The following is a 25,337-nucleotide window of genomic DNA, read 5'->3' as shown; positions in this document are numbered from 1 at the left end:
CAAAAAATCATCCACTTTGTGCAAAAAATCATCCACTTTGTGGATGATTTAGCGTTTAGCTTTTATAGCGTTTATGATTAGCGTTAAATTTAGCGTTAAATTTCTAGTATTATACATGAATAAATACAGTAGATTAATTTTAGTAAAGGCACAAATAAAGCTCTTTGTAAAAATATGARATGATTACTAGTGTTGCATCATAAAGATAAACAGTTTCTCAGCTCCTGTTTTATCTGTTATAATTTCATCACTGTGGTGTTTAGATACACAGACCCTGACTTTGTKGTTTCTTCGTTTCCAGCACTACCTGACCTGTTTCAGTGGAACCATCGCTGTTCCCTTCCTCCTCTCCGAGGCCATGTGCGTCGGCTTTGACCAGTGGGCCACCAGCCAGCTCATAGGGACCATCTTCTTCTGCGTGGGGATCACCACCCTGCTGCAGACCACACTGGGCTGCAGGTACCAGCACACACATTTAAAGAGCGTGTTCACACTTAAATTGGTGTTTTCTCCTTTGTCATCATGAAGKACCAATGAGTGAAAGGTCTTTGAACACAAAAGTTCCTCTTTTGCAACCATAGGTTCTGTGTCACTGCTCACTGTATGAACACAAAATATGAAAACATCTTTATGTTCCTGGTTTTGTTCATGTGACTGCTGTTGTCTCATAAGACCAAGGYGTCCTCTTTTAAGAGGAAGAGAAAGTAAACTAAAAAGTCATTTACTCTTGTATAGCCGAGAACTTGAAAGTAAAAAAAATTCCAACAGGTGTGATTTAGCAGCACATGMTGAAGTTATTTCTGGGCGAGGGAGAAGAACTTGGGCGTTATTGAAACCACTAGTTTTAGTCGATGAGAAGTTCTTTGGATGACCTACTTTGACAAGTAAACACATGTCAGAAATGATTCATGTGACCCAATTCTCACAGTTCTGTTGATCTCACTTGTTTTTATTTGCAATTATGCATTTTTCAGTTTGTGCAACCTCAACAGTTGTTATTCTCCTTTCTTGCTGACACAAACACATTGTTGACATGCAACAGTTCTTCATGGCAGCTTGTGTGTCGTGATGACGCTTCCTGAGCTGATTGTCTTTCCTTGTTTTTAGGTTGCCTTTGTTTCAGGCGAGCGCGTTTGCATTCCTTGCGCCGGCCAGAGCCATCCTGTCGCTGGACAAATGGAAGTGTAACGGCACAGGTGACTCATTTATCCCTCTGTCTCCTAATATCTTGGTATATAAAGTGTGATTAGTCAGTATTTCTTTACGACTGATTCTAAACACACTCATTAAATTAGTAAAATTTCATTGGTCTGTGTTGGTAAATTTCAAGTTTCATCATTAATKWCTCTGTTTTTGTTTTTTWTCATGAGCAGATCGTCCACTTCTGAACGGGACYGAGCTCCTTCATACGGAGCACATCTGGCACCCCAGGATACGGGAGGTGAGACGGACAGACACTCGTGGAGATGTGATAATTTAAAAATCCCTTTCCACTGTAAAACGTMTCCTTGTTGAAAGTTTCCTTTGATAAACGGATCTAGATGCCATTTAATTAAATCTGTCCCTGTGGGTTTGGCTCGGTTTGACAGATGCGGTTAATTTGCGTTAACCTTTCTGTCTTGCGTAAGCCGTTTCGGTAAYTGTTCTTTATGTGACGTGAATGAGTATGTATCGGACCAAATCAGATTTTAAAATGGGTTGAGGGGCAGATGTGGACGTACCTGTGATAAAGACAACTTAATAGGATTATCGACTAGAAGATCGATTCTGTTATCACGTCTCACCCAACCATGATGATGACAGCTTGTGGTCAATTTTGATTTATAATGTGATTCACGTTTTGTTTGGTTAAGAGAGAGGTTGTACAAGGTGTCCAGCTTGTTGCTAGAAGATGTTGTAGTGACTTGTTCGTGAAAAGCAAATCCTAATTAGGAATGAGTCAGAAATTATGAGTCTGCTGGCTTTATTGTTTTTTTTTTCTTTTAGATCCAAGGTGCGATCATTGTTTCCTCCCTGATTGAGGTGGTCATTGGAGCTCTAGGCCTGCCTGGGATGCTGTTGAAGTACATTGGGCCCCTGACGATCACCCCCACTGTGGCCCTCATCGGGTTGTCAGGTTTCCAGGCTGCAGGCGAGAGGGCTGGCAAACACTGGGGCATTGCTATGCTGTAAGTAACTTTCATTCAAAGAGCTGCATGTTTAAATATCAAAGATTATTTTAAGCAACATTGCACCAAAACAAAAAAACATCTTTGATTTTTTTTTGTGTGTGTGTTAGAGAGAGGGAAAGAAAATAGTCAGGTGCTGCAGCTAGCTGTTCAGTGTTCAACATCATTTTTGTCTACAAGAAAGCTGAAATTAAAACCACTGAAACTGCCAGAAATAAAACAATCTGTAACAAATTCTCCATTTGTTCATGAGGAAATGTTGAGCAGATGCATTTTCTGAAACGGGTGGGAGTTTTAGTCTAATTTTGGATGTGCTGCATGGCAGATATTGATGATTCGGAAAATAGATTTTCAAATGTCAAAAATCAATTGTGTTAATGTTGATCTCTGCGACCGCAGAAAATCAGCAGGGCAGTTGCCACAGTTACTGTTTTTCCATCTTTTCTTTGCAGAAGCCTGATGATTATATCTGTAGGTAGTAGCTGAAGTTATAACATGCATGTCTTTAGTTATATGTTTGATTTGTGTATGTATTTACAGTACATGATGCTATTAACATTAGTTTTTTACAATATTTTTAATGTTAAATTAGCCTGTTAAGCTTACCAACGGCCTCCTTGTATTTATTCACAAGCCTAATAATCGCAGATAAATGAGACTCATYGATTATCATTTTCTAATTGCATCGCAGCACTTTGAATTGTTATCGAATCAGAATGTTCCAAAAGTTCCCCACCCCTCGTCTAAACTAGTGTTTGAGTCATTGTAAAGTTTTGTCCACAATTAGGATTATTATAAATACTTTTTTTTTTCCAACGAGAACGTTCCAGAATGAGAACAGTTTAGATGATGAAGCCTGTAAAGCTACAAAGAACTGACTAATCCAGGCAGCTGGGATATTAAGGTGGTGTGACATCAGGTCCTGCTGTGTCATGCTCGTTTGCTGAAGGGCCTCTCCACAGGGACAGAGGATATGTGCCTGTAATTGCCACCGATTTCTCAGGCAGTTAAGATAATTGATTAGTTCTGAAACCTCTGGAGGCCCGGTGCGACACATTCAGGCTAAATCTAAATGGACCATCTTCAGGCAGGACTTCTATTTCTCTCACAGGGAAATAAGTAGAGAAATTAAAAAGACGCTGCTTTCTGACTGCGATCCACAACGCTGAGGAAAATCTTTCCTGTCTGCAGGACTATCTTCTTGGTGCTGCTCTTCTCTCAATACGCCAGGAACGTTCAATTCCCCCTGCCGATCTACAAAGCCAAGAAAGGCTGGACCTCCTATCGCCTGCAGGTTTTCAAAATGTTTCCTGTGAGTTTCAGCTTTGTTCTTTTCACACAAACCGTGTCTAAAATCCTCCTTTCTTCTCYTCTTAACATCTCTCTCTCCGGTGAAGAATTTACTTTGATTAATTTAAAGTTGTGTTCCCAGACAAACGCAGTTATTCAACAAAGCTAATCTCATTGTCCCCGKGAGGTGTGTGTAAATCAGTCTGTTTCTACCCTCTGCAGGTCAAATAATTAAAAACACCACTGTTCCCTATCTAACTAATTTATATGTCTCATAAAAACACCTCTCAGTGCTCATGTGCTCTCCATTAAAGATGTAACACTTTTAAACCTGTAGTCTTCTGCAGAAAATGTGTTTTTTGTCTTTAAAGTAAATTTTATGCCACCTTCCACTTGTGTAGCTGGGTAACAGAGTTGTTTGACCAAATTAAAACTTGATTTTAACATTTCCTTTTATTGCACCCAGATCATAATGGCCATCCTGGTGTCTTGGTTCCTGTGTTTCATTTTCACTGTGACGGACGTTTTCCCGCCGGAGAAGGACAAGTATGGTTTCTACGCTCGGACAGACGCACGTCAAGGAATCCTCACAGTTGCACCGTGGTTTAAGATCCCTTATCCCTGTATGTATTATGATGATGATGATGAGGAAAAATGTTGCTGGAGATATTTTGCCTTGACTCCACAAACCTGCTTTAATTAAGAATAATGACAGATCCAGGAATAATCTGTTCATAATGTTTCAACAAAAAGTAATAAATTCAGGGTTTAATCTGATGYGATATGCTGTCAGCTTGGGACATGATGTAACATCAGAGCAAACATTTCCTTTTTAGTTTTGTTTTTGCAGCTTTTCTCCAGTCCCTTCTTCTCTAAGACTGCTTTAACCCTACTGTTGTGACTCAGTAATTAAATTAATGTAAATTAAATCAGAGCAAGTTGTTGCTCTCTTATCCACAGATTAATGCAACGTTTTGTAGCAAAGATCAACAAGTGGTTCTCAACTTTCTTTCTGGACAAAATGTCATCTTTTACATGAAGTTATTTCCCCTTGAGAGCTTACCACCAMTTAAATATAGAACCTCTAATTTGTTCTTCAGAACTATAAAACTATTGAAAAGAGTTTGGTGTTAAATGCAAAACAGCAAAGCTGTAGTTGTGATTTTCCACGTTAGRTTGAGTGCAGATAAAGTTGGGAATGCCGGTTAATTCAGCTCTGAGTTCCAGCTGTGATTTCATATCTGAATGGCTTTAAAATSTACACAAATTTCAGCATGTTGATGTCTTCATACTGTTACCAGCTGTATGATTGTCGTCCTGTTTTACCTTCAGTCCAGTGGGGCGCTCCCACTGTAACGGCTGCAGGTGTGATYGGCATGCTGAGCGCGGTGGTGGCCAGCATCATCGAGTCAATCGGAGACTACTATGCCTGTGCTCGTCTCTCATGTGCTCCTCCACCTCCCATTCATGCCATCAACAGGTAGGTCATCAGCACCTGATCATGACATATCTCMGGGTTCATGCCGGGTCTTAAAAAGTCTAAAGGCCTAAAAAAAATCTTTTAAAAACCCAGATTTTCATTCAAGGTCTTAAATTTAATTTTGTCAAGTCTTAATTTTTTTTTATTTTTGGTCATTCCTGAGAAGCGTTGGCTGCATAAATAAACAGAGTAAAGAGCTGTAATCAGAGATTGACGCGATCTGTCTTCATGAAGTGCTAAGTTTGCTACCGGTCTTTATACGTATTAAACCACAAACCCTGTAATAACTGCAGACAAAAAATGGCACAGTTTGCTTCCAAAAAAAAAAAGTTTAGTCATGTCCACTACTTGTTTAAACACGGGAAAGTGTGTTTTCAATGAGACTGGGCTGATATCAGTGACTTTTGCTCTCTGTTGGAAGCGGTCCACAGCAGTCGATATAAAGGTCTCATTGATATGACTGATTCATTAAAATCATTTAATGTTCTTTTATTATTAAGATTTAAATGTTCTTTTATATGTAAATTGATAACAATTAAAGGTTTCCATGGTAAAATTTCTGGACCATTTGAATGTTTCTGTTAATATTTCGTTTTGGTCTTAAATGTCAGTCATAATGGTCTTAAAAGGTCTTAAATTTAACTTAGTGAAACCTGCATGAACCCTGGTATGTCCTGGGCGTTGTGCTGTAGATGTGTTAGTTATGCTCCTCCTCTGTCTCTTTAGGGGGATATTTGTAGAAGGTATCTCCTGTGTGCTGGATGGTGTTTTTGGGACGGGAAATGGATCCACGTCCTCCAGTCCAAATATAGGTGTTCTTGGAATCACAAAGGTAAAACACTTGTTCTTTTAAATGATAGAATCATTGTTTTGTTTGTAAGAGTACAGCTATTGTCACTTGATCACAGTATGATGTCATAGCAGCCTCAACAATGCCTAATAAAAGTTTTCTTCCCTCTGATTGGTCCTTCAGGTGGGCAGCAGGCGTGTGATCCAGTACGGCGCCGCCATGATGCTGCTGCTGGGCCTCGTGGGTAAATTCAGCGCCCTGTTCGCCTCCCTGCCCGACCCCGTTTTAGGAGCTCTGTTCTGCACCTTGTTTGGAATGATCACAGCCGTGGGACTGTCCAACCTGCAGTTCGTCGACCTCAACTCCTCCAGGAACCTCTTCGTTTTAGGTTTCTCCATCTTCTTTGGTCTGATGCTGCCGAGCTACCTCAAACAGAACCCGCTGGTCACCGGTGAGTCCCGGAGAACCTTCCCCCACAAGGAGACWATCTTATAGAGATTTTAAAAAGAAGTTAAGCTTTTATTGTTAACAGAGCCGAGTAGAGTAAAATTGTGCACCTTATGTTTTTAAATAAAGTTTATCAAAATCGTAGCTCTTCATTCTTCTGGTGGAAATACTTGAATTGTTTGAATTAACTTCAGGTCAGACTTTCAGGACTGACACAAACAGAATCAGGTTCTAATGTTTTTTTTTTCTCTCTCTTCAGGCATTGTTGAAATTGATCAAGTCCTAAATGTGCTGCTCACCACTGCCATGTTCGTAGGAGGTTGTGCTGCCTTTATTTTGGACAACACCATCCCTGGTAAGGTCTTTGCCACATTTATTCATGTTGAAGTTTACAAGTTATTCTAAACTGTATTGTTATTAAAATTATTACAGGATAATAGTAGTTTGAAGATTAAACTACTCAAAGGAATAAAACTGACATCAGTGTTTCTGTGGATGCTGAGCAGGTGCAGATTTTGTATAAAAAAAAGACCAAACTTGTCGGGTCAGTTATGATTCAGATTGTGAGGATCTGTCKGGGAGAACCAGAAGCTCGGAGGAGGTGACCTGAGTTAAACCCTGCTGTCATCCAAAGAGCCAACAGAGAACCGATAGGAGGACTTACTTTTCTATTTATCTTATAAAATAAAGTGCAGTCTTAAAGGGATCCATGATTAGTTGTAACATTAGACTTTATTTGGTAAACGTATTTTAACTGTAAAATAAAGACTGTAAAAATACTGTAGGATGTTTAGTTTTGTAAATTTTTAAAAATATATTTTAACACGGACATTTTATTTACACACTAAGCATTCTGGGTAAATGATGACATGGATAGTTTCTCAGTGTGAGTGAGCTATATCCACCCTGAAGGTTAATCTTGGACAATATCTGACGATCGACTCTTTTAAATGAAACCAGAGAGCGTTGACWGAGAGGAGAAGGTAGAAATGACTCAGCCTGTAACTGAAAATATAGATGGAGGACAACAGAGCTGCTTCATGGAAGAACAACCTCAGCTTAGCCTGTTAGCCTTCGCGCTAGCGCATATGCTATATTGCCTTATATGTATCCTTATATGTATTAGCTTGATGCTAGCGCGACAAAAAGCTAAACTGAGGTCCTCCATCCATATTTTCAGTTACAGCTGAGTCATTTTTGTGTTCCCCTCTCTGTCATGTGGATGGAGGACCTCAGTGACGAGAGAACATGTAGCGCTGAGCTAATACATATATGTGGTGATAGCATCGGGGCTAACGCTAAAGCTACCAGGCTAAGCTGAGGTTCTTCTTCCATGAAACAGCTCTGTTGTCCTCCATCCATATTTTCAGTTACAGGCTGAGTCATTTCTACCTTCTCCTCTCTGTCAACRCTCTCTGGTTTCATTTAAAAGAGCCCATCGTCAGATATTGTCCAAGATTAACCTTCAGGGTGGATATAGCTCGCTAGCAGCCTCGCACCGATGACCTATCCATGTCATTTACCCAGAATGCTTTGCATGTAAATAAAATGGCCCCGTCCGTGTAATTTATTTTTAAACTTTTAGTTTAACAATTTAAAAAAACAGAACAGCCTACGGTATTTTTACAGTCTTTATTTTACAGTTAAAATAAATGTTTATTAAATAAAGTCTAATGTTACAACTAATCAKGGATYCCTTTAACTAAYAAAATAATTAAAAATAATGATTTTGCAGTGGCAGCAGCTATCAGAATGAGAGTGTTGACTTGGCAGGAAGGTTACAGAGGCCTCTAYTCAGGTGGATCTGTATCAGTTTGAGTTTTACTTTTTGAATTCTAAGGACTTTCATATTGACCGTTGTGTGTAACCACAGGTTCCCTTGAAGAACGGGGCATCAAGAAGCTGAAACGTGGCGGTGGCCTCAGTTCGTCTGAGCTGGAGGGAATGAGATCCTACGACCTGCCGTTTGGCATGGACTTCTTTAAACGACATTCAGTTTTCAAGTACATCCCCATCAGCCCTGTGTTCACAGGCTACCACTGGGGGAGGCTACAAGAGAGGAGCAGAAAGGGACCTGGGGATGCGGTGAAGGGAGGAGGAGCAGGAGGGGAAGGAAGCAACAGACTTGGGGAGAGTGGGGTATAGCCGGCCATCTGCAGCAATTTTTTTTTCTTTTTTCCTTTTTCTTTTTCTTTCGATGTGGCTGAATTTGGGAGCAAGGGACGGTACACTAAGATAAAATGATGGGAGGATGGAACACGAACCCTGCGCAAAATTGTTTGAAGAGAATATTTTGCAGCAATGCCCCTGTCAGTATGTTTTCTTAGGCTTGTATCTTTTCCTGCTTCCCTCGATGCTGTTTTTAAGCATGCTGTAGTTAGTCACAGCATGTGTTAAACGACGTCACCATTCAGAGTTTAGCTGGTGCGTGTGTTTGTACTGTATGCAGCAAGAGAGCTTTAATTTACTTCCAGGAGGCAGTTTGGATGATCAAAGCTGAAAGTTTGATGATTCACGGACTCAAACTTGCTGCCAGCTTGTGTTCCCCACATTTCAGAGAAATACCTTCTACTACAAGCACAGTGGAGGATATTTGTTATGCAACCACATTGGAGATATACACGCACACACACCGACAGCCTTGGTAGAACTAGCTTAAAGAGCTACGATGCACGATACGGGGTCATGCAGGCTAGTGGRAGTAGTTTGTCAGGTGCCCTTAGCAATGCAAAGTGATTGTGAGATTTGTTTTTGCACTATCTGCCTCCTGATTTCAAAACTAGAATGTCGCTTCACAGCTTTTCCTCTTTTTAATTTTTTTTTTTTCCACTGCAGTCTTCCTTTAAGGTGGTATCTCACTGGGCTGCGACAAACTGATGAACAGTTTTTGCATGAAAGGCTTCAAAATGTCCTGTTTTTGTTTTTTCCATAAAATAATCAAAGTTTTTGCAGTTGTTTAAACCCTTCTGGTCCTCTCCAACCCATATCTCTTTTATTTTAAATCGTAAACCATGGGGCGGTTTTAAAGGTGTGTTTGAAGCAGCCGCCTTAACAGTTCTTTGAAATAATGTGCGCAGCCTGTTAGAAGCTGTGTACCTGAAAATAGGCTGTCATTTTTAACGGCCTCGTCTCATTGAGATACCACCTTTTTGAAGCACATCACRTCCCTTCACTCTTAAATTAACTCGTTTTGTTAATGTTCAKAAAATATCCCAAAAGGATCACCAGTTTACATCTCCTCACCGTGTCGATATTACTGCACGTTACCAACGATGAAAGCACTCAGCTTTCTGCTAAATGAGAGAAGCTTTTAAAACGTGTCTGCGACGCAGCGTGTGTATAAAAGCACAGGAACAGATGTGGCCGTCATTAAGGAGGCTTTGCTCACAGAAGGCTTGAAATGGTTWAACAATAACGGCAACGTTGATTTCTCTCTGCGCGGTGACTGCAGAGGTTTCTGATCTTCTGTCCGGGGTTTCGTCTCAAAGCTTTTACTTGTCACTTTTGCTCCTCGTCAGCAGTAATCTCCTGCTATCCCAGCTTACTCTGTGTTTCCGTCAGTCAGGTTTTAGCTGAACAGTAGTTAGGATGGTGGTATTTTTTTGAGGTAAAAGGTCTTTGTTTCCTTCTCGACGTCACAACTGTAGCTGTTTTCACTGCCGATGACGTTCCTCCCTCATTCACGCTGCTGTAATTTAACTGCTGGTAATATGTCTGATGTTAGCACCACCGTGATGTTTTTTTTTAATCTGCACCTTATGCGCCGAGGTGTGACCCTACTGAGGTAATCTGACCACACTGTGTGCCTCTGCTGCTTTTAACTGAAACACAGACAGAAAAAGTCCTCAAAAATGTTGATCCTATTTTACGAAACCAAAATACTAAAAAAAATGTTTTTGTATTTTGCTGTCATGTTACACAAAACCAAAACTTTAAACAGATTTGTTTCTACTATAGCCTTCCCTACTCATCTCCTGTTAAAGCTATTTATTTATTTATAAAATCATTAACTTTTTTATTTTGCAGCAAGTTTATTCGTTCCAGCGTGGGACAGTGTTAAATTATATTTATCAGTTTACATTTTTATGTCCTGTATAGACTTGTGTATTACTGATTTGCTGCTTTTCAGCTAACAGGCTCGGCATGTTTTTAAGCAACTCTGAGGGGCTTTTTGGTAAAGATTACTTCTATTCCATTCCATTTCTGCTGTACAAAGTTGTGGTTAAAAGCAAGAAGTAAAGACTTCAAATGTTCAACTAATTTATTAGTTCAGATTTCAGAGTCAGGGCCTTTTTACTGCAACTAATTGCACATAAGATGGTGCCAAGAAAATCAGGGTTCAGGTGGGTAAAAACCTGGATCCTAAAATAGTCTCATTAGTGTTACTGTTTTTGTTTACTGATCAGAATACAAGCTGTTTGTCTTTGTTGGCTTTATATATTTTTCTTGTATTTAGTTTCYGATTGTCTATATAGTATACATTATTCACTTACTTTTTCTGGTTTTCTTCCTTGTTATCCAGTAAATCACATTTCATAAAAGCTATTTTATTTAAAGCTGAAGCAAAAATCCAACATTTGCACAAACTTGGATTATCTTTTAATAGATTTGGTCTTAACTCTTGTGTTTTGAATTTGGTTTTCAGAGTCCTCACAATTTCATTTAAATTTAAAGTTAATGCAAATAATTTGTTTAATTTTTTGCATTTTGTGTAACTATCATAGCCTAACTGATCCTTTTAAAAAAGTAAATCATTGGTGCTAAGCTTGAATACAGTGTCTGCTACGGCTAAAACATGCGTTCATCACAAACCATCAAAGACCTAACATTCCTTGATTGGGTGCATATTGCCCAAATCACTTGGAGGTGGTTTGATGACATTACTCACATATTTTCATCACTGTTTTTRTACTGTTTTATTGAAATGTCCACTGTTATTTAAGATCCAGCAGGCTGGAATTTAAACACATTTAAATATTCACAGTAACTACTCAGATTGTCAAAATTGCAGCTGAATTTGAGACAAATTTATATGAATCAAAACACATTAAAGTAACAAGCTTTTGTATGACTAAAAGTTCACATTGATTTAATCAGTGTAAATGTTGGATTTTAACTTTAGTCTTATCAAATATTAATTAAAATGTGGTCCATCACATTGAATCAGAGATAAAGTTAGATTAGGTCAGAATAGATTTAGCTCATTTCTGGCTTTTTCAGACTATCTTGATGTCATTAGCAGATCCAGATAAATTGCTTGATTTGACCCCTGGAAACTTAGTCTGATTCCTATTTTTAGTGTATTTAAATGAGGATTTATTTTAAAGAGAAAACCCCAAACTATTTGGATATCTGGATTTCTCTGCTGATTGACAATAGCTTCAGAGAAATTTATGACTTCTGTGCCTAAAATCATTGTTGGTTGTTGGTAGTGCTCAGAAAATGCTTCAAACATTATTTAGGATTATATTTAAAACATTTCCTTCAAGTGAGCCATAAATAAGGATTTCGTTATCTTTTGACAGCATCAAATTATCACAAATACTTCAACCAGTTGGTGCGTAAATACAGTACTTATAACTTAATTCTTGGTTTAATGTGACGGGTCTGAAATAAAACGATCCTAGATAAGATGGAAGAAACTTTTCCACACTGCTACTGCTGTCATCGTCTTATACATCCTCTCAGAGATGAAGGTGGTGCTGTTTTATATTTTTTATCTTTTTGCACACTTTGTGACCCTGTTATATGCAGCCTTTCCCACCACATTGTCCCTCCTCTCGTTGCTCTGTTTCACCCCCTCCTCAGTGGTCGTTTATAGCTGTTGGTGTACCTGGTTCTCTCCCTTGGACTTTTGACTCTTCATGTTTCTGGAAGCAGGAGGAAAACACCTGCTGGTCACCTTCCTAAGAGCCTGCTGTTTGTTGGCAGCTGAGTGCACCCTTATTATCCCTTATTATCCCATAACGTCACAACAGACATGAATCATCTTTGTGCCTAAAAGCAGCTTCCTGTTGACTCGACRGTCCCAACTCAAGTTTTTAATCTAWTTTACGTGTTGTTACAGAGGTAGCCCAGTTACAGTCAAATCTAATGGTTTTTCTGACATTTTAGGTCAGTTAAACTCTTGGCTCTTAAGAAGGTAACCATAAGGTGTGTAACACGATGACGTTGATCCCTTTCAGTTATTTTGAAGGGGAACTCTACCTGAAGATTATACTTCTGTGTAAAGTGTTTTTATGTTTTTTATGCATCATTTTTGTTTTTGCAAGCAGAAATTTGAAAGAAAAATCTACTTTTATTCTTAAATCATGCTGGAAAATGCACCACTTTGTTGTATTTTTTTATTTAAAAGTTTAATACATTTTTTTTATTATTTGAGATTAGATTAAATACTTTATCTGTTGGACCTTTATTTAGTTTTAGTTTTATTTTAACATTGTTTTTTGTTTATGTAACACAGTACCAGTATGATTCAAAGAACAAGCTAAGAAACTTTAAATAAATGTAAAAAAAACAATAAAACTTGTATATTTAATGTTGCTGAACACTCTGGAAGATCAACTGTGTAAACTAACTGTAACATTGAGATGATTTATTCTTTGTTCTTATATTTAATAAGATGTTACGCAATGAATTCAGTTTTTTGTCTGTTTATTTTTTGTTTTGTTTATTTATTTATTTGTTTATTTTGAGTTGCCAATGCATCTAGTGATGATTATTTTATGTTTAATTCATCAGTAAGGGAAGATTATAAATCAAAGTGTAAAAATGATAATTAACCAGCAGGGGGCGACACTAGCTGCAGATTTAAGTGTGTTAGTAAATTACTTTATTAGTTTATTAAACATTACAGGAATAGTTTTGTACTGGTGATTTGATTATTTTGCGCATTTTTAATTCACTGGATGTGCAAAGATAAAAAAAAAAAGTAACAAAATAAAATCTGACTCAGGTCACTTTYATATGTGGTAATTTGAAAGTGACCAGAATCAGATTTAGAGACAGAAATATGGGTCACAAAAATCATATTTTGGCTACAGTGTGGCATAAATGGACTTCCATAAAGTTATTGTTTGGAAGCAGTCTCTTGTTATCACGTGACCATAACAAACTTCGTGACCTACATTTACTAGTAGGAAGTTTGGTTATTATTCATAATGCAACAGAATATTCATAAACTGAGGCGCGCGCTCCCTCCTCCTCCTCCTCCTCCTCCTCCATTGTTGTCACGGTTTCATTCATCTCCGCGTGCAGCGCGAACAAAGGCTCGTCGATCCCGCCCTCTGATTGGCTGTCAGCGACTCTCCTCTACAGCGAGCCACAACAGATGGACCTCTGGCTTCCTCCTCCTCCTCCACCTCCTCCTCCTTCTTCTTCTTCTTCTTCTTCTTCTTCTACAGCTCCTGTGGAGACACAGTCAGCCGCACGCGCCCTACTTGAGATCGACGTTTTACGAAGACGGAGGACCGAGGAAAAAACACGACGGGTGAGCCATAAAAAATAAAAGATTCCCCAAAGTCTCCGAGATTAAAACACGGCGGTCGGTGAAGCTAAAGTCGGGTTATCGTGGTGATTTTTTGGAGRAGGCTCGAGGGAGAGAGAGCGAAATATAAATCAGGCTCAACCGCTGCTCAAAACGAGCCAAAATGTTGGCAAAACCCGTTTCATATTTGACATAAATGCGTTTTTATCACACACACAGCTGTATTTTAGTAAAAACCGGTTACATAAGTCTATCATCACAGCAGTTTCTACAGAGAGGCTGTGCCCAAAAAAGGTGAAGGCTGTTGCTTTTAATCCAGATGAAATGCAACCATCCTTCATTTACWGGGATTATTTAAGCAAATCTTTCATTTACAATAGGTGTGATGGTTTAAATGTCAAGACACAAAATWATCAGAGTTCATAGTGATCAAAACATGTCTTGGCAAAGTTGTGCAAATTTGAAAAATTCAAAATTAACTTTCACAGAAAGAAAACAAACGAAAGGCCTTGTGTTCTTGGAGRAATCACTTGATATCTATGTTATGTTGAGAAAGCTGTGGTCAGACCTTGAAAATGTTGTTTTACACAATCCTACGCCCTGTCACATTAACGTTTACAATGTGAAAGAGGTTCAGCCATTGACACGTTAACTTTTAGCTCAATATCTGTAAAATTAACTGCGTTATAACCATTTTTGTGTGTTTGCTACTGTCGATCAGCTGTGACAGCGTTTACTTATCAGTTATTTACTGGAAGTTTCATTAAAATTCATCCAGTGTTTGACGTATTAATTGGCCAATGAACAGAACAAGACATAAAATAATATATGTTTATAATATTGTAATCAAAGTGTGTGTAAGGGATAATACTTAGCTACCACAACACCAAATTTTAACAATGTCAAATTAAGTGAGTTATAACCATTTATGTGTTTCCTCAGGTCAATTGACTGACAGCCAACTTAAATTAAGATGACTCCTAATAGTTATTTTCTAAGAGTTAAGTTTTTAAAGTGCCTGTGACATGCATATCCATGAAATACAAAAAGTCAAAGAAAATATATTTATATTTAAGAAACTTGGCATAATACATATGATTTTACTTGTTATGTCACATAATTTGCACGTTTTCTTTTGAATTTGGCTCAGCTAAAGTGAAACAGGAAGTGACATCAAAGGGGAACTCTTTTAGAAAGGGAACTCCCCAGTTTTTGTTTATTTAATCAATATTATTTGAACTAGATGAGTCTTTCTCATCTCTATGATAGTGATTCAAATGATCTAAAGAAACATCAGGTTCTTCTCTACTGTATAATCTGTGTTGTCGGCCTTTGTAGCAACGCAGACATTCCCCTTTGACATCACTWCCTGTTACTTCACATGCTAATATCTCAACACCTGTTCATCTCAGTGGCRTGAAATTTTTTACAACATATTATCATTATCTTTTCAAAAATACGTTCATATTTATTACAAAAATTTGATGTCACAGGCACTTTAAAGCAGATCCATGTCAGTTTCTGCTCAACCTATATGTTGAGAGTGACTCTCGGCTACTAACACACCAAATTTTAGCTCAATATTTGCAAAATTGGTCATAGACACGTGCAAAAAAAGACCACAATAAACCATCTTCAGGGATGATTCTGGATCTGGACCATCTTATGTGGATTCCAGTCGAGCCTTGTGGTTATTTTAACAATCCTAGTAAAGAGCAGGAAAGACGACTATTTTTGGCTCAGATTTAGTGGCCCAGTTGTTGGAGATTACTTGTTTTTTTTTCTTGACGTTGCTATGACAATAGTGACAATAGTGAGGCAGAGCAGGAGTAGTGCAGAGGGGAGGTGTTGTGTGGGAGAGGACAGGAGGAGGTCGGGAGCTTTTTTTTAAGCCAAGACATTGATAGAGGAGGTTTGGAGGCAGGAGGGCAGAAAACAAGGAGGCGTCTGTGTGTCAAAGAAAGAGGCGAGGATGGAAGTTGTGGTCCAGAGTTTTAATTGTGCGTTGAATGGTTTCTGTGTTTTCACAAGGAGAGCTGGCTGAAAAAGTCAGTTTTTTTAATGAACACATAAATTGGATTTTTATAATCGGAGTTACTGTGGGTCAAAACAACAAAGCAGATGACGCTGAGCGAGGCGCAGGAGGAGAAGATTGTCTCGTGCTGTGATGGGACTCAGGGGAGTTCAGGCGCTCAATGAATTCTGCTTTCGGAGCGTTTTCTTTGACGTGGAGCAGAACTGGGTCAGACATAGGTCAGTCTGCCTCCTTTATTATTGTTGGCTCAAAGAGAAGCAAGGACGTCTGAATGATATTAACTCAAGCCGTCCACAGAGTCGTTTTAACTGATCAGTAATAAAGTTGTAATAAAGCACTTTTATCAATAATGAAAACTGCTTTTTAAGACCAGTTGAGTCAATTCTGCTGCAGCTGCATCACCATCGTTTTTACTTCATAGGTTTACAATAGGATTTTTTTTCATGCTTACCTAAAAGGATACAYTTTTTCCCTATTTTGCCTCCAAGTGTTGCTTTTACAGCTAAGAAAATATTTTTGCTTTGTCTCCAAATATCAACTGAAACAAAAGTGGGGTTATTTGCGCTCTTACAATATTAGTTTTATTGTGAAATAAGTCAGAGCTTTATCCTGTGATTTGATCAAAGCTTTCCTAAAAACAGAAAACACTTGGCGGTTAAAAACAGCAGCGTGGAAGCTGAAAAGTCTGATTAGATCGTTATCTCGGAGCACGTGGAACCAGTGGACTGGATCAGTTTTTTTGTTATCAGATGATGACAGCTTTGTTTTGGTTTGACAGCTGGTTACGTCTGTCTCAGACCGTTAATAAGTCTTTGACATTAATATGTGATACACGATATTAAAGGCTAATGACTGCCATTGTCTGGGTCAATAGTGAGCTTTTGGGTGCTTCGCGGGCCTAATATGGGTCCTGAAATATTGATGGATGTTGGCATGAGACTTGGCTGATTGGTGTTTAATATTTAATCTGTCCACACGTATGTCACAGATTGACAGCCTGGGGTTGTTTGAAGCTGCTCGTCAGGTTTGCGTCAGGTCTCAGGTGTGATTGCTGAACAAACGAGTCTTTGAAGTATCGTTTTTTACTAGGGCTGGGTATAATCGTATCGTGTGCAATTAATCGTCAGAAAAACATTAATCGATTACTTTTTGGCACTTGATACAATTAATGACACTAGGCAGACTGACTGGAGATTTCCCCGGTCAGTCTGCTTCAAATATGAGAAATATTTTTTAAAAAGTTATGTAATTTATTCAGTTTTTACTTGGTCTATCAACACAATTAAAAAAATAGATGTATAGCACGTGTCAAACACAAGGCCCGCGGGCCAAATGTGGCCCATGGGTGACTCCCGTGTGGCCCGCTGGGGGGGTGTACCCCCCAAAAAGAATTTTCTTTTTTTTTTTACTTAACATGAAAATTGTTTCTTATATCAATAGTAAACTTTAAATTTATGATTAAATGCAACAAAATTAATTTAAGAAAATAAATGACATAAACAAATTTAATAAATTCCTGTCCCTGAGCTGTTGGCTTGAAGTAACTGAGCACTTTAGTTGGATAGCACAGTACTAATGTCTGAAAATAAGCAGCTTTAAAGTCACCATCAAACATAAACTAAACCTGCCATAATGCAGCTACTCACTAGAAACTCATCAGTGAGTAAAACTTTATTTGTTTTACTTTTAATAATATTTCTGTATTTATTTCAGATTTAGTCTGTCATACACTTAGTTCTTATCAGTGTTTAAAAGAGGACATGTCTGTTTTGACTAAACACTGTTTAGTCAAATCTTTCCCACTTTAGTGATTTAAACTGGTCATGTGACCAGGACATGAGGGCGTCCAGGGACTCGTCAAATTAATCATTATCGGCTAAATACCACAATTAATCGTGATTAATTTTTTTTGCCAGTATTGCCCAACCCTATTTTTTACATCTCAAAGCTCTGTTTTTAGTGAGCAGTAATTCGTTCTTGCTGTTTGAATTGAGGAAGTTTCGGGCTGTGTCAGTGTTGGTGTCAGTTTCCTGTGTGACTTGAGTCGAGGAGGAAGTCATTTGACGGAAGGGGAGCACTTCCTTTTAAACACCCTCAGCTCTTTTACACTCGTTTGCCGTTACGCTCCAAAGACAAAGACCCTCGTGGGCTGTTTGAAGCGACCTCAGACCTAACGATACACACAAAACAAAACCTATTTATTATTTCTGCTCTTTCTCCACCCAGACCATCACCCTGGTGACTCAACAACAATCAACGCTCGTCACTACGGTAAGAGCAATTCAACTCTAACCACACACATTAGAGCCGTCTGCTTTTTGAACCCGGTTCACCAAACTAACATGTTTTAATGCTCTGATAGTTATTTTAGTTTRAACCAAAGTAACCAGCACTGCCTTTTATAAGTTTGTCCTCTTTACTTCCTAAAAACTCCAACGTGCACTGTCTACACGTTTGAGTTCAATTCAAATGTGTTTAACTAAAAAGTAAATAAATTACAAAAGAAATGTCGAGTGGATTTCAGTTTTTGAGACCTGAGTTTCTGCTTGTACAAATATGCCGTGTCTGTCAGCTGTGTGCTCAAAGATAAACGTTCAAGCAGCTGAGACATTCGAAGCAGCAGGTGGCTCATGTGTTTTGCAGCCGTTTATCCGGGTTTTTTTTTTTTCCGGAGGATTCTGTCCTGCCAAACTCACACTCAGTCACAGCTTTTAAACCGCTGCATGTGTGAATTAAACGTGTTAAAGGGAGACGTGTTGAAGAATTTTAAAACAAAGAAAATGCGAGGAGCAGCTGCTGCGTGACCCACAAAGTGTTCTGATCCTGTGGCACGCTATCAGATTTTTTTGAGAGAAATGGTTGACAGGAAAGTAGATTTAATCTCTTGTTTCTGTTTACGGTCTGGAGCTTTACTCCCTCCTCCTCTTCCTGCAGTCGTCTTCCTCCTCTTCAGACCGTCCTCTCTGTGTCTGCGCTCGCAGTTCGTCATGCRGAGTCATGAGACCAAATTCCTTGGATGAATCTTTAACTCTGTGCTCCTTCTTATTTATTTATTTATTTATTTTGTTTGTTTTGTTTCTCAGCTCCTCTCATGCTAACTGAGAATGGATGAGACTCGGGACGGGGTTCAGGTCGGAGAGAACAAGTTCATCAGCAAGTAAGACTCCRCAGTCATCATGTGAACTTATTCAAATCCCTGCATATAAATATTAAAGAAGTATTTATTAATACGTTTGTAAAAATAATCAGTTTATGAAATGTTTTTTTCAATACACCAGCTCTGTTATTGTTTTATCCTAAAGTTGTGTAAATCCAATACCTCAACGTCATTTCGTTCTGTTATCTCAAAGGATCGAAAGGCTTAAATTAAATTTTGGATCTGCTTGACCTTCTCTGCCGTGTTCTGTGAATAAAGTTAGCTATGATGTGTTTTATGACTCACAGTGAAATCGGTGACAGCTCTCTGAAAATAACATCCTTTTCTCTTTTTRTCTTCAGGGCAACGGTTCTCTCACATCTAAAAACATACAACCTTTATTACGAGGGACAGAATCTGCAGCTGCGGCACAGAGAAGTGAGTTTCTTTAATGTTTTGTTCTGAACCCACTCCTCCTTCCTCTTGRCCTTTTCTCTTTTACCCTTAATCTTTTGTAACATATTACACACATCCCATTACATCATCTAGTCCATAGGGGCAATAACTGTCCCTTCTGTCTGTCTGTGTGTGTCTGTGTGTGTGTGTGTATTGATTATAGTTTCTGTCTCCAAACAGGAAGAAGAGGAGCTGATCGTGGAGGGCTTGTTAAATATCTTTTGGGGCCTGAGGCGACCAATCAGGCTTCAGATGCAGGACGACCACGAGCGAATCCGACCGCCGCCTTCCTCCACGTCCTGGCACTCCGGTTGTAATCTGGACAGTCAGGGGTAAGTGAACCAGAAAGATCCGGTTTCACCTCCATGACCGGAAAGGACGATCTATAAGAGGTCATCGAGGGTAAATATAGATTCATGTCACATTTATWTTATTAGTGTTACTCTTTTATTAAAAGCATACAAAAAATGCTGTTCCTGAACAGGAAAGACTTTTATTTTAATCTGTAACAGAGTTTTGTGAGCTTGAAATCAAAATTTCAGCTYTAAGTTTTGATACACAGACCTTGTAGGCAGCACATTGTTTTTTTTATTATATTCATGAGAAAAAAATATCATAGTGACTCAGAAAATGGAGACAATAACTCAAAGTTTTTTGCTTTTCACTGACAGAATTTCTTAAAAATAAATAGACTTTTTAAACTTAGTGTGATTAGTTTGCGCTGTTCACAGTTTTGCCATGTTGCTGCTTTTGATTTTCATCTTTCYAAACTTTTCATTTTTGGTTTCCTTTCTCAGTTCCCCCAACAACTCAGAGGGTCAGCAGACAGCACAGRCTCCGCCCACTGTGGAGGTGACGCCACCTGACAGCAAACCTGAAGACGAGGATGTGACAGAAGAACACAGCGATGGTGAGACGCACCGAGGAGTACAACTTAGTGTTTATTAGACAGAATAAATCAGGACAGTTAATCTGCAGATGTTACGTAATCATGCTTAATTTATTACTAGTGTTTTATCGAACAAGAAAAAACTTTGTATCAAATATAATTTTTTAAGTTAAATATATAAATCAGTAAAAAAAATTGTGCTCACTAGAATCTAGATTTTGTTTGGTAGAACTTTATTATAATTCTTTTTGTTTTAAGTTGTGTTCTCATTTTCTTTGCGATTAAAGTCAACATTAACAAAACTAATAATTTGTATTTTATTGGGCAGAAGAAAATGAGAGCTCTGCTCAGCTTCTAAGGACGAAAAGCGACGCAGGAGTTTTGCGACGAGGTCAGCGGAGGACGCCGAGTGACCAGAGAAAAATCCGACGTCACAGATTCTCCATCAACGGTCACTTCTACAACCACAAGGTGGAGCCTTCAACAGAAAAACGAGCCCTATAACAAGAGTTCATTTTTTGCTTTTGAAGTGATGATTTCCCTGTTTAAATTTAAACTAATGTTATCTTAGCTTTAGCTTTGCACAGTTAGATATTTACACAGGAAGTGATGTGAAAAACAGAATCTGTTTTGTTTTTTTCCAGACAGCCGTGTTCACTCCGGCGTTCGGTTCGGTCACAAACGTCCGAATCAACAGCTGCATGACCACACCTCAGGTGCTGCGAGTTCTCCTCAACAAGTTCAAAATCGAGAACAGCCCAGATGATTTCGCGCTCTACCTCGTCCACACGAGTGGAGGTGAATGTGACTTACGTAGGATTCACACCTACACCTTCTTATAACAAGGTTATAAGGAAAGTATTTTTAGCAAGGATCTTTTTATTTTCAGTAAATATTCTTCCCGTGCAAAGTGAGTGGACACACAAAAGTGACTCTTAGTCAGCRAATTTTGATTTGGTCCCTAAATAAATGTGATCGTTTATTTTATATCAAACAAAATCACTACAGTACACTAAATTGTGAGCAATCAATTTCCTATAAAAAGTTTTAAAATCAATAACAATCCAGATCACGTCCGAACTTAATTGTTCATCAATTCAGCACTTAAAATAGACAGCAAATATCAAGCTTAGATGTTTAATACCAGACATTTGAAGGCAAATAACTTGGAGTTGGCAAGGCAAAGGCTTTAAGAGAAAAGGAGGAAGTAAGATGTTAGCTTTCCTAACTTTTAACTTAAAGAGGCAATATTATGTGTTTCTCAGGCATACATTTAAATACTATACCATAATAAAGTATCTATGTCACCATTAGTTGTTATTAAAATGCTGTTTTTATGTTTAAATAGAAAATAAACTTATCTTCTCATCACTTCCTCTTCTAAACGCCTTGAAATTGGCTTCTGTTTCTTTAAGAACCACCTTCCACTTCTGTCCCGTCGTCCATTTCGGTGCCCGGTGGGGTGCTGCCATGATGCAGCCCACTTGGCATCTGAAAATACATTTCCTCAAAGGTATTTTTAATCTGAAAAGAGCTTCAGTGAGTGAGAACTAATGTTTTAGAGCTCAGCAGACAGTTTCACTTTCACAGCCTGCAGGAGTCATGGTCGGGGTGTGGGGGGAGGGGAGGGGGGTGCTCTGCCATGAGGAAGTTTGGCTTAAAGACACATCCCAGGGGCGTTTCTGGTCCCCACCTGTCGTTTTGCTCCTCAGCATGGCTTCCTAAAAATGCTGCAGGATTTCTCAAACATGCATGAATGAATCAAAGCAAGACTTTGGGCAGGTTTTTTATGAGAGTATAACATWATAACATGMTATAAAACTCAAAAAAGTTGATTTTAYGTGATATTGCCCCTTTAAATAAATGGAATGTGAGAACCAGAAGAGCAAGTCTCCCGCTCGACRTCAGCCAGACCAGGCAACACTTGGTAAACACAGCCAGCTTCACCTTAATGATGACCGTCGAGTCACGATTCAGGTAGTAGGGAGGTCGAACAGTGGCAAGGAGCCATTGGCAGCCTCTTGCTCGCTTGGACTCTCCGAGGCACGGTTTACACTTTCAGCGCCAGCTTRATCCACGTCAGWCCGAACGAGGAGGTCAGGCCCACTGGATCTCTGGTCCAAAATAAAACCTGCTTCCCACAGGAAGTCAAGACAAAATTGCTTTGAGCTGTGAGCTCTGGTTTAGGGTGTGTGGGTCTGTCTGTGTARGTTTCCCACTGACGATAAAGGGAGAACCATACAGCGTAAGCTGGCTGATTCTCCCGGRGGAGTTCAGTTCTTGTTGTGGTGGAAGGGTGTCCGTCTCCTTCTGACTCTCRGGCGGAAACTGTGTTAGTCATTTAAAGAGGGCTTTTAGTTCCACCTTCAGAGGTTTAGATTAGAAAGGAAGATATCAGGAAGAATGTTAGTTCAGAGACTTGCCGTCGCCTTCTGACGCTAAACAAAGATTAATGCTTCTGYACAGTTGAATAAACAAAACATATCATTACTTGTTTAGTTATTCTGATTAGAACTCTTTAAAATAATGACTGAAAGAATGAATTACTTCAAACTCAAAACATTTGCAAATATGATTCAGRCAAATAAAACATTGATGTTTCATTAACTTTAAACCATAAGAATTAGTTTAGCTAAATAAGATTTTTTGCACAGAAAATCCATACACAGCTGAAATCATACTGAGGGAGAAAAGAGATCTGTCCTCTATCCTCCTGTAACTTTGATAAACATTATCTGACTATCAAACTGYGTAATAACTCTTTGTTAAGAGAAAAATTTAATCAAATWAAAAGAAGATTRTTCTGTTTATTAATTGATAAAGAAAAAGAGAATGTCTCTTTTTTAGGTTAAGGCGACCTGAGGTGGCCTAAATTCAGTCTTAAGTGGAACAGAATTTTGTCTCTTTAAAGCAGTGTTTCCCAAAGTTGGGGTCGGGACCCAAAGTGGGGTCCTAAAACATCAAGGTGGGGTCCTGAAAAGATTTTCTGAATTAATTACATTTTTGCCTTAGTTGTTACAAATGAGTGAGGTTAGTATAAATGGATAAATGTAGTATAAAAAATATTGTTACTATGCCCATGTTTTGTTGACCTGATACAAATGTTTATCATCCAAAAATAGTTGGGGGCACAGGTCTCTGCTACTGTTATTTTGTGGGTCAAAAGCTGAAAAGTTTGGGAACCACTGCACTTTGGTTCCCAAAGTTGGGCTTTGACCCAATTATGGGTCATGAAGCACCTTGGATAATCTCCAGAAATCAATTTAAAGGGTAATAAAATAATTGCTGATGTAACATTTTCMCTATAATTATTACAAAAACACAAAATAAGTAAAAATAAGTATTTATATTTGTGTACAAGCTGTTTAGATTGTCAAAAAGCCTGTGTTTTTAGGGTTATTAATGAAGYTCGTGTACTCAGACCAGTAATATTTGGGGTCACAAGTTTTTGCCATGAATATTTTGTGGGTCAGAAGATAAAAAGTTTAGGAACCACTGCTTTAAAGGACCTGGGGTCAAAGACAGTTTTCTTGATTATTCCACTCGAGGTKACCCCTGCACTTATTTCTGTTTTTATTTTATATGAAACACTCTAAAGAGATTATTTTAATGCTTTAAAGTTAGAGTTTGTAGTTTGTTTCAACGTAAACTACATTTAACTCGGATTTTTCCCRTTTTCTTGTCATTTTAAAAAGACTTCACAGCGTAGTTGATTAAATACAGGAGGAAACACGTTGACATGTTTTAGTTTGTAACAGTCAAGGTTTTTAATCTTTAAATTTGATAAAATTCTTCTTGGTGACACTTTCACTTCCTGACTTTAAAGACTGATGTGTTGTTTAGTCATGAGAAGCTGTGAAGAAATATAAACACAAAGTAAACATTTCACTGGTTTGATGAATAAATTWAATGTTGATCATCTTAAAGCTCAAATTTCATGACAAACATTTATTAAAGTAAAATTAATCAGTTTGCCTTTATTGGATAATTGGAGCAGTAAAGGTGGTTTAACGGGGTTGTGTTCTCTGGTTTCAGTGGTTTTGATTATTTAASGTTATTGGCATTTATTTTACAAATGTAAGGTTTGTGAAATGTTTAAGTACAAATATTGCCTACTGGATGTGAAGTAGTCCTGAATGAATGAATTGTTTTGAGTATAATCAKTGTGTTTTTTAATGTTTTGTTTCAGAACGAGTGAAACTGAAGCGGACCGACTATCCCCTGGTGCTCAGAATAATTCAGGGTCCGTGTGAGCAGGTCTGCAAAGTGTTCCTCATGGAGGAAGACCTGGGTGAAGAAGTCACATATGATGTAAATCTGAGCATTAACTTCTTGTTTGGAGACAAAGATGTTCCTCCCAGATACAAATAATTACGTTTGTGTGTCACCCTGTACTTGAAATYTTTGCATGCCGTACATTTGAGGTTTAACAGTAAAATATCTTTCCTTCCACCAGGTGGCGCAATATATCAAGTTTGAGATGCCCGTCCTGCAGAGTTTCATCACCAAGCTGAAGGAAGAAGAGGACAGAGAGGTGCAGAAACTCAGAAGAAGGTAGCTGAAGCTCATTAAAAATTTAAATAACATAAATAAATACAAATAGTTTACATTTTAATTTTTTTTTTTCAAAACAGTTGACACTGTTTTTTTTTGTTTGTTTTTTGTATACTTTCAGGTACAATTACCTGCGGTGTATAATTGAAAAGCAGCTTCGTTGTCTTCCAGAAGGGGCAAAATGTTTGTGATCTGTTCATGAYGAGGATTTCCTCCCAACACACCAAAATGTTACAAACTCTCACCCTCCCACCAGAGAGGCCAAGACATCACAAACGACTTTACTCTGACTATTTAATGGAAATATATCGACGAAACTTTAAAAATGCTGAATGTTTTCCTGTWAGCCGTGGTCATCAGAGGTACGACGGTTCACACCGAGCCTTTGCCCTTCCTGCTTCCTGTTTATCGTTGCACACAGACAGAACAATGTTCCTGTTTCTCTGAGCGATTTTTAACCTGTTTATTTATTAACGAGCCGATYGAACCTGTCTTCCCATTGGATAATATCCTAATCAAATTAAAGCACAAATGAAGAGTTATATATGTTTTATAAAAAAAAACAGTGCCTGTTGGAAGGTTTCTCCGAGCACAAAAACACACGAA

General features: G+C 38.4%; 2 protein-coding genes across 4 annotated transcripts in view; both read left to right on the top strand.

Moving 5' to 3' along the window:
- slc23a2 (solute carrier family 23 member 2) overlaps positions 1-12,816 on the top strand; it is a 32,146-nt gene extending 19,330 nt beyond the window's left edge. For all 3 annotated transcript variants that reach the window (XM_014002575.1, XM_014002574.1, XM_014002573.1), the window contains 11 exons: positions 302-459; positions 1,108-1,196; positions 1,374-1,441; positions 1,987-2,168; positions 3,360-3,480; positions 3,925-4,081; positions 4,791-4,938; positions 5,665-5,770; positions 5,912-6,179; positions 6,435-6,530; positions 8,049-12,816. In XM_014002575.1, coding sequence (XP_013858029.1) covers positions 302-459; positions 1,108-1,196; positions 1,374-1,441; positions 1,987-2,168; positions 3,360-3,480; positions 3,925-4,081; positions 4,791-4,938; positions 5,665-5,770; positions 5,912-6,179; positions 6,435-6,530; positions 8,049-8,320 — 1,665 coding nt within the window. In that variant the 3' untranslated portion in view covers positions 8,321-12,816. The remainder of the gene's footprint in view (positions 1-301; positions 460-1,107; positions 1,197-1,373; positions 1,442-1,986; positions 2,169-3,359; positions 3,481-3,924; positions 4,082-4,790; positions 4,939-5,664; positions 5,771-5,911; positions 6,180-6,434; positions 6,531-8,048) is intronic.
- Positions 12,817-13,545: 729 nt separating this feature from the next.
- rassf2b (Ras association domain family member 2b) lies at positions 13,546-25,285 on the top strand. The gene is made up of 11 exons (XM_014002576.1): positions 13,546-13,664; positions 17,923-17,967; positions 18,780-18,853; positions 19,195-19,270; positions 19,469-19,620; positions 20,086-20,198; positions 20,506-20,648; positions 20,822-20,975; positions 24,367-24,488; positions 24,634-24,731; positions 24,853-25,285. Exons 3-11 carry the CDS (start codon positions 18,801-18,803, stop codon positions 24,920-24,922), a joined length of 981 nt encoding a protein of 326 aa, XP_013858030.1. The 5' UTR covers positions 13,546-13,664; positions 17,923-17,967; positions 18,780-18,800; the 3' UTR covers positions 24,923-25,285.
- Positions 25,286-25,337: the final 52 nt, after the last annotated feature.

This window comes from Austrofundulus limnaeus, unplaced genomic scaffold (assembly GCF_001266775.1).
Source record: "Austrofundulus limnaeus strain Quisiro unplaced genomic scaffold, Austrofundulus_limnaeus-1.0 Scaffold14, whole genome shotgun sequence".
Lineage (NCBI taxonomy): Eukaryota > Metazoa > Chordata > Actinopteri > Cyprinodontiformes > Rivulidae > Austrofundulus > Austrofundulus limnaeus.
This window is presented reverse-complemented; position numbering and strand designations above follow the sequence as displayed.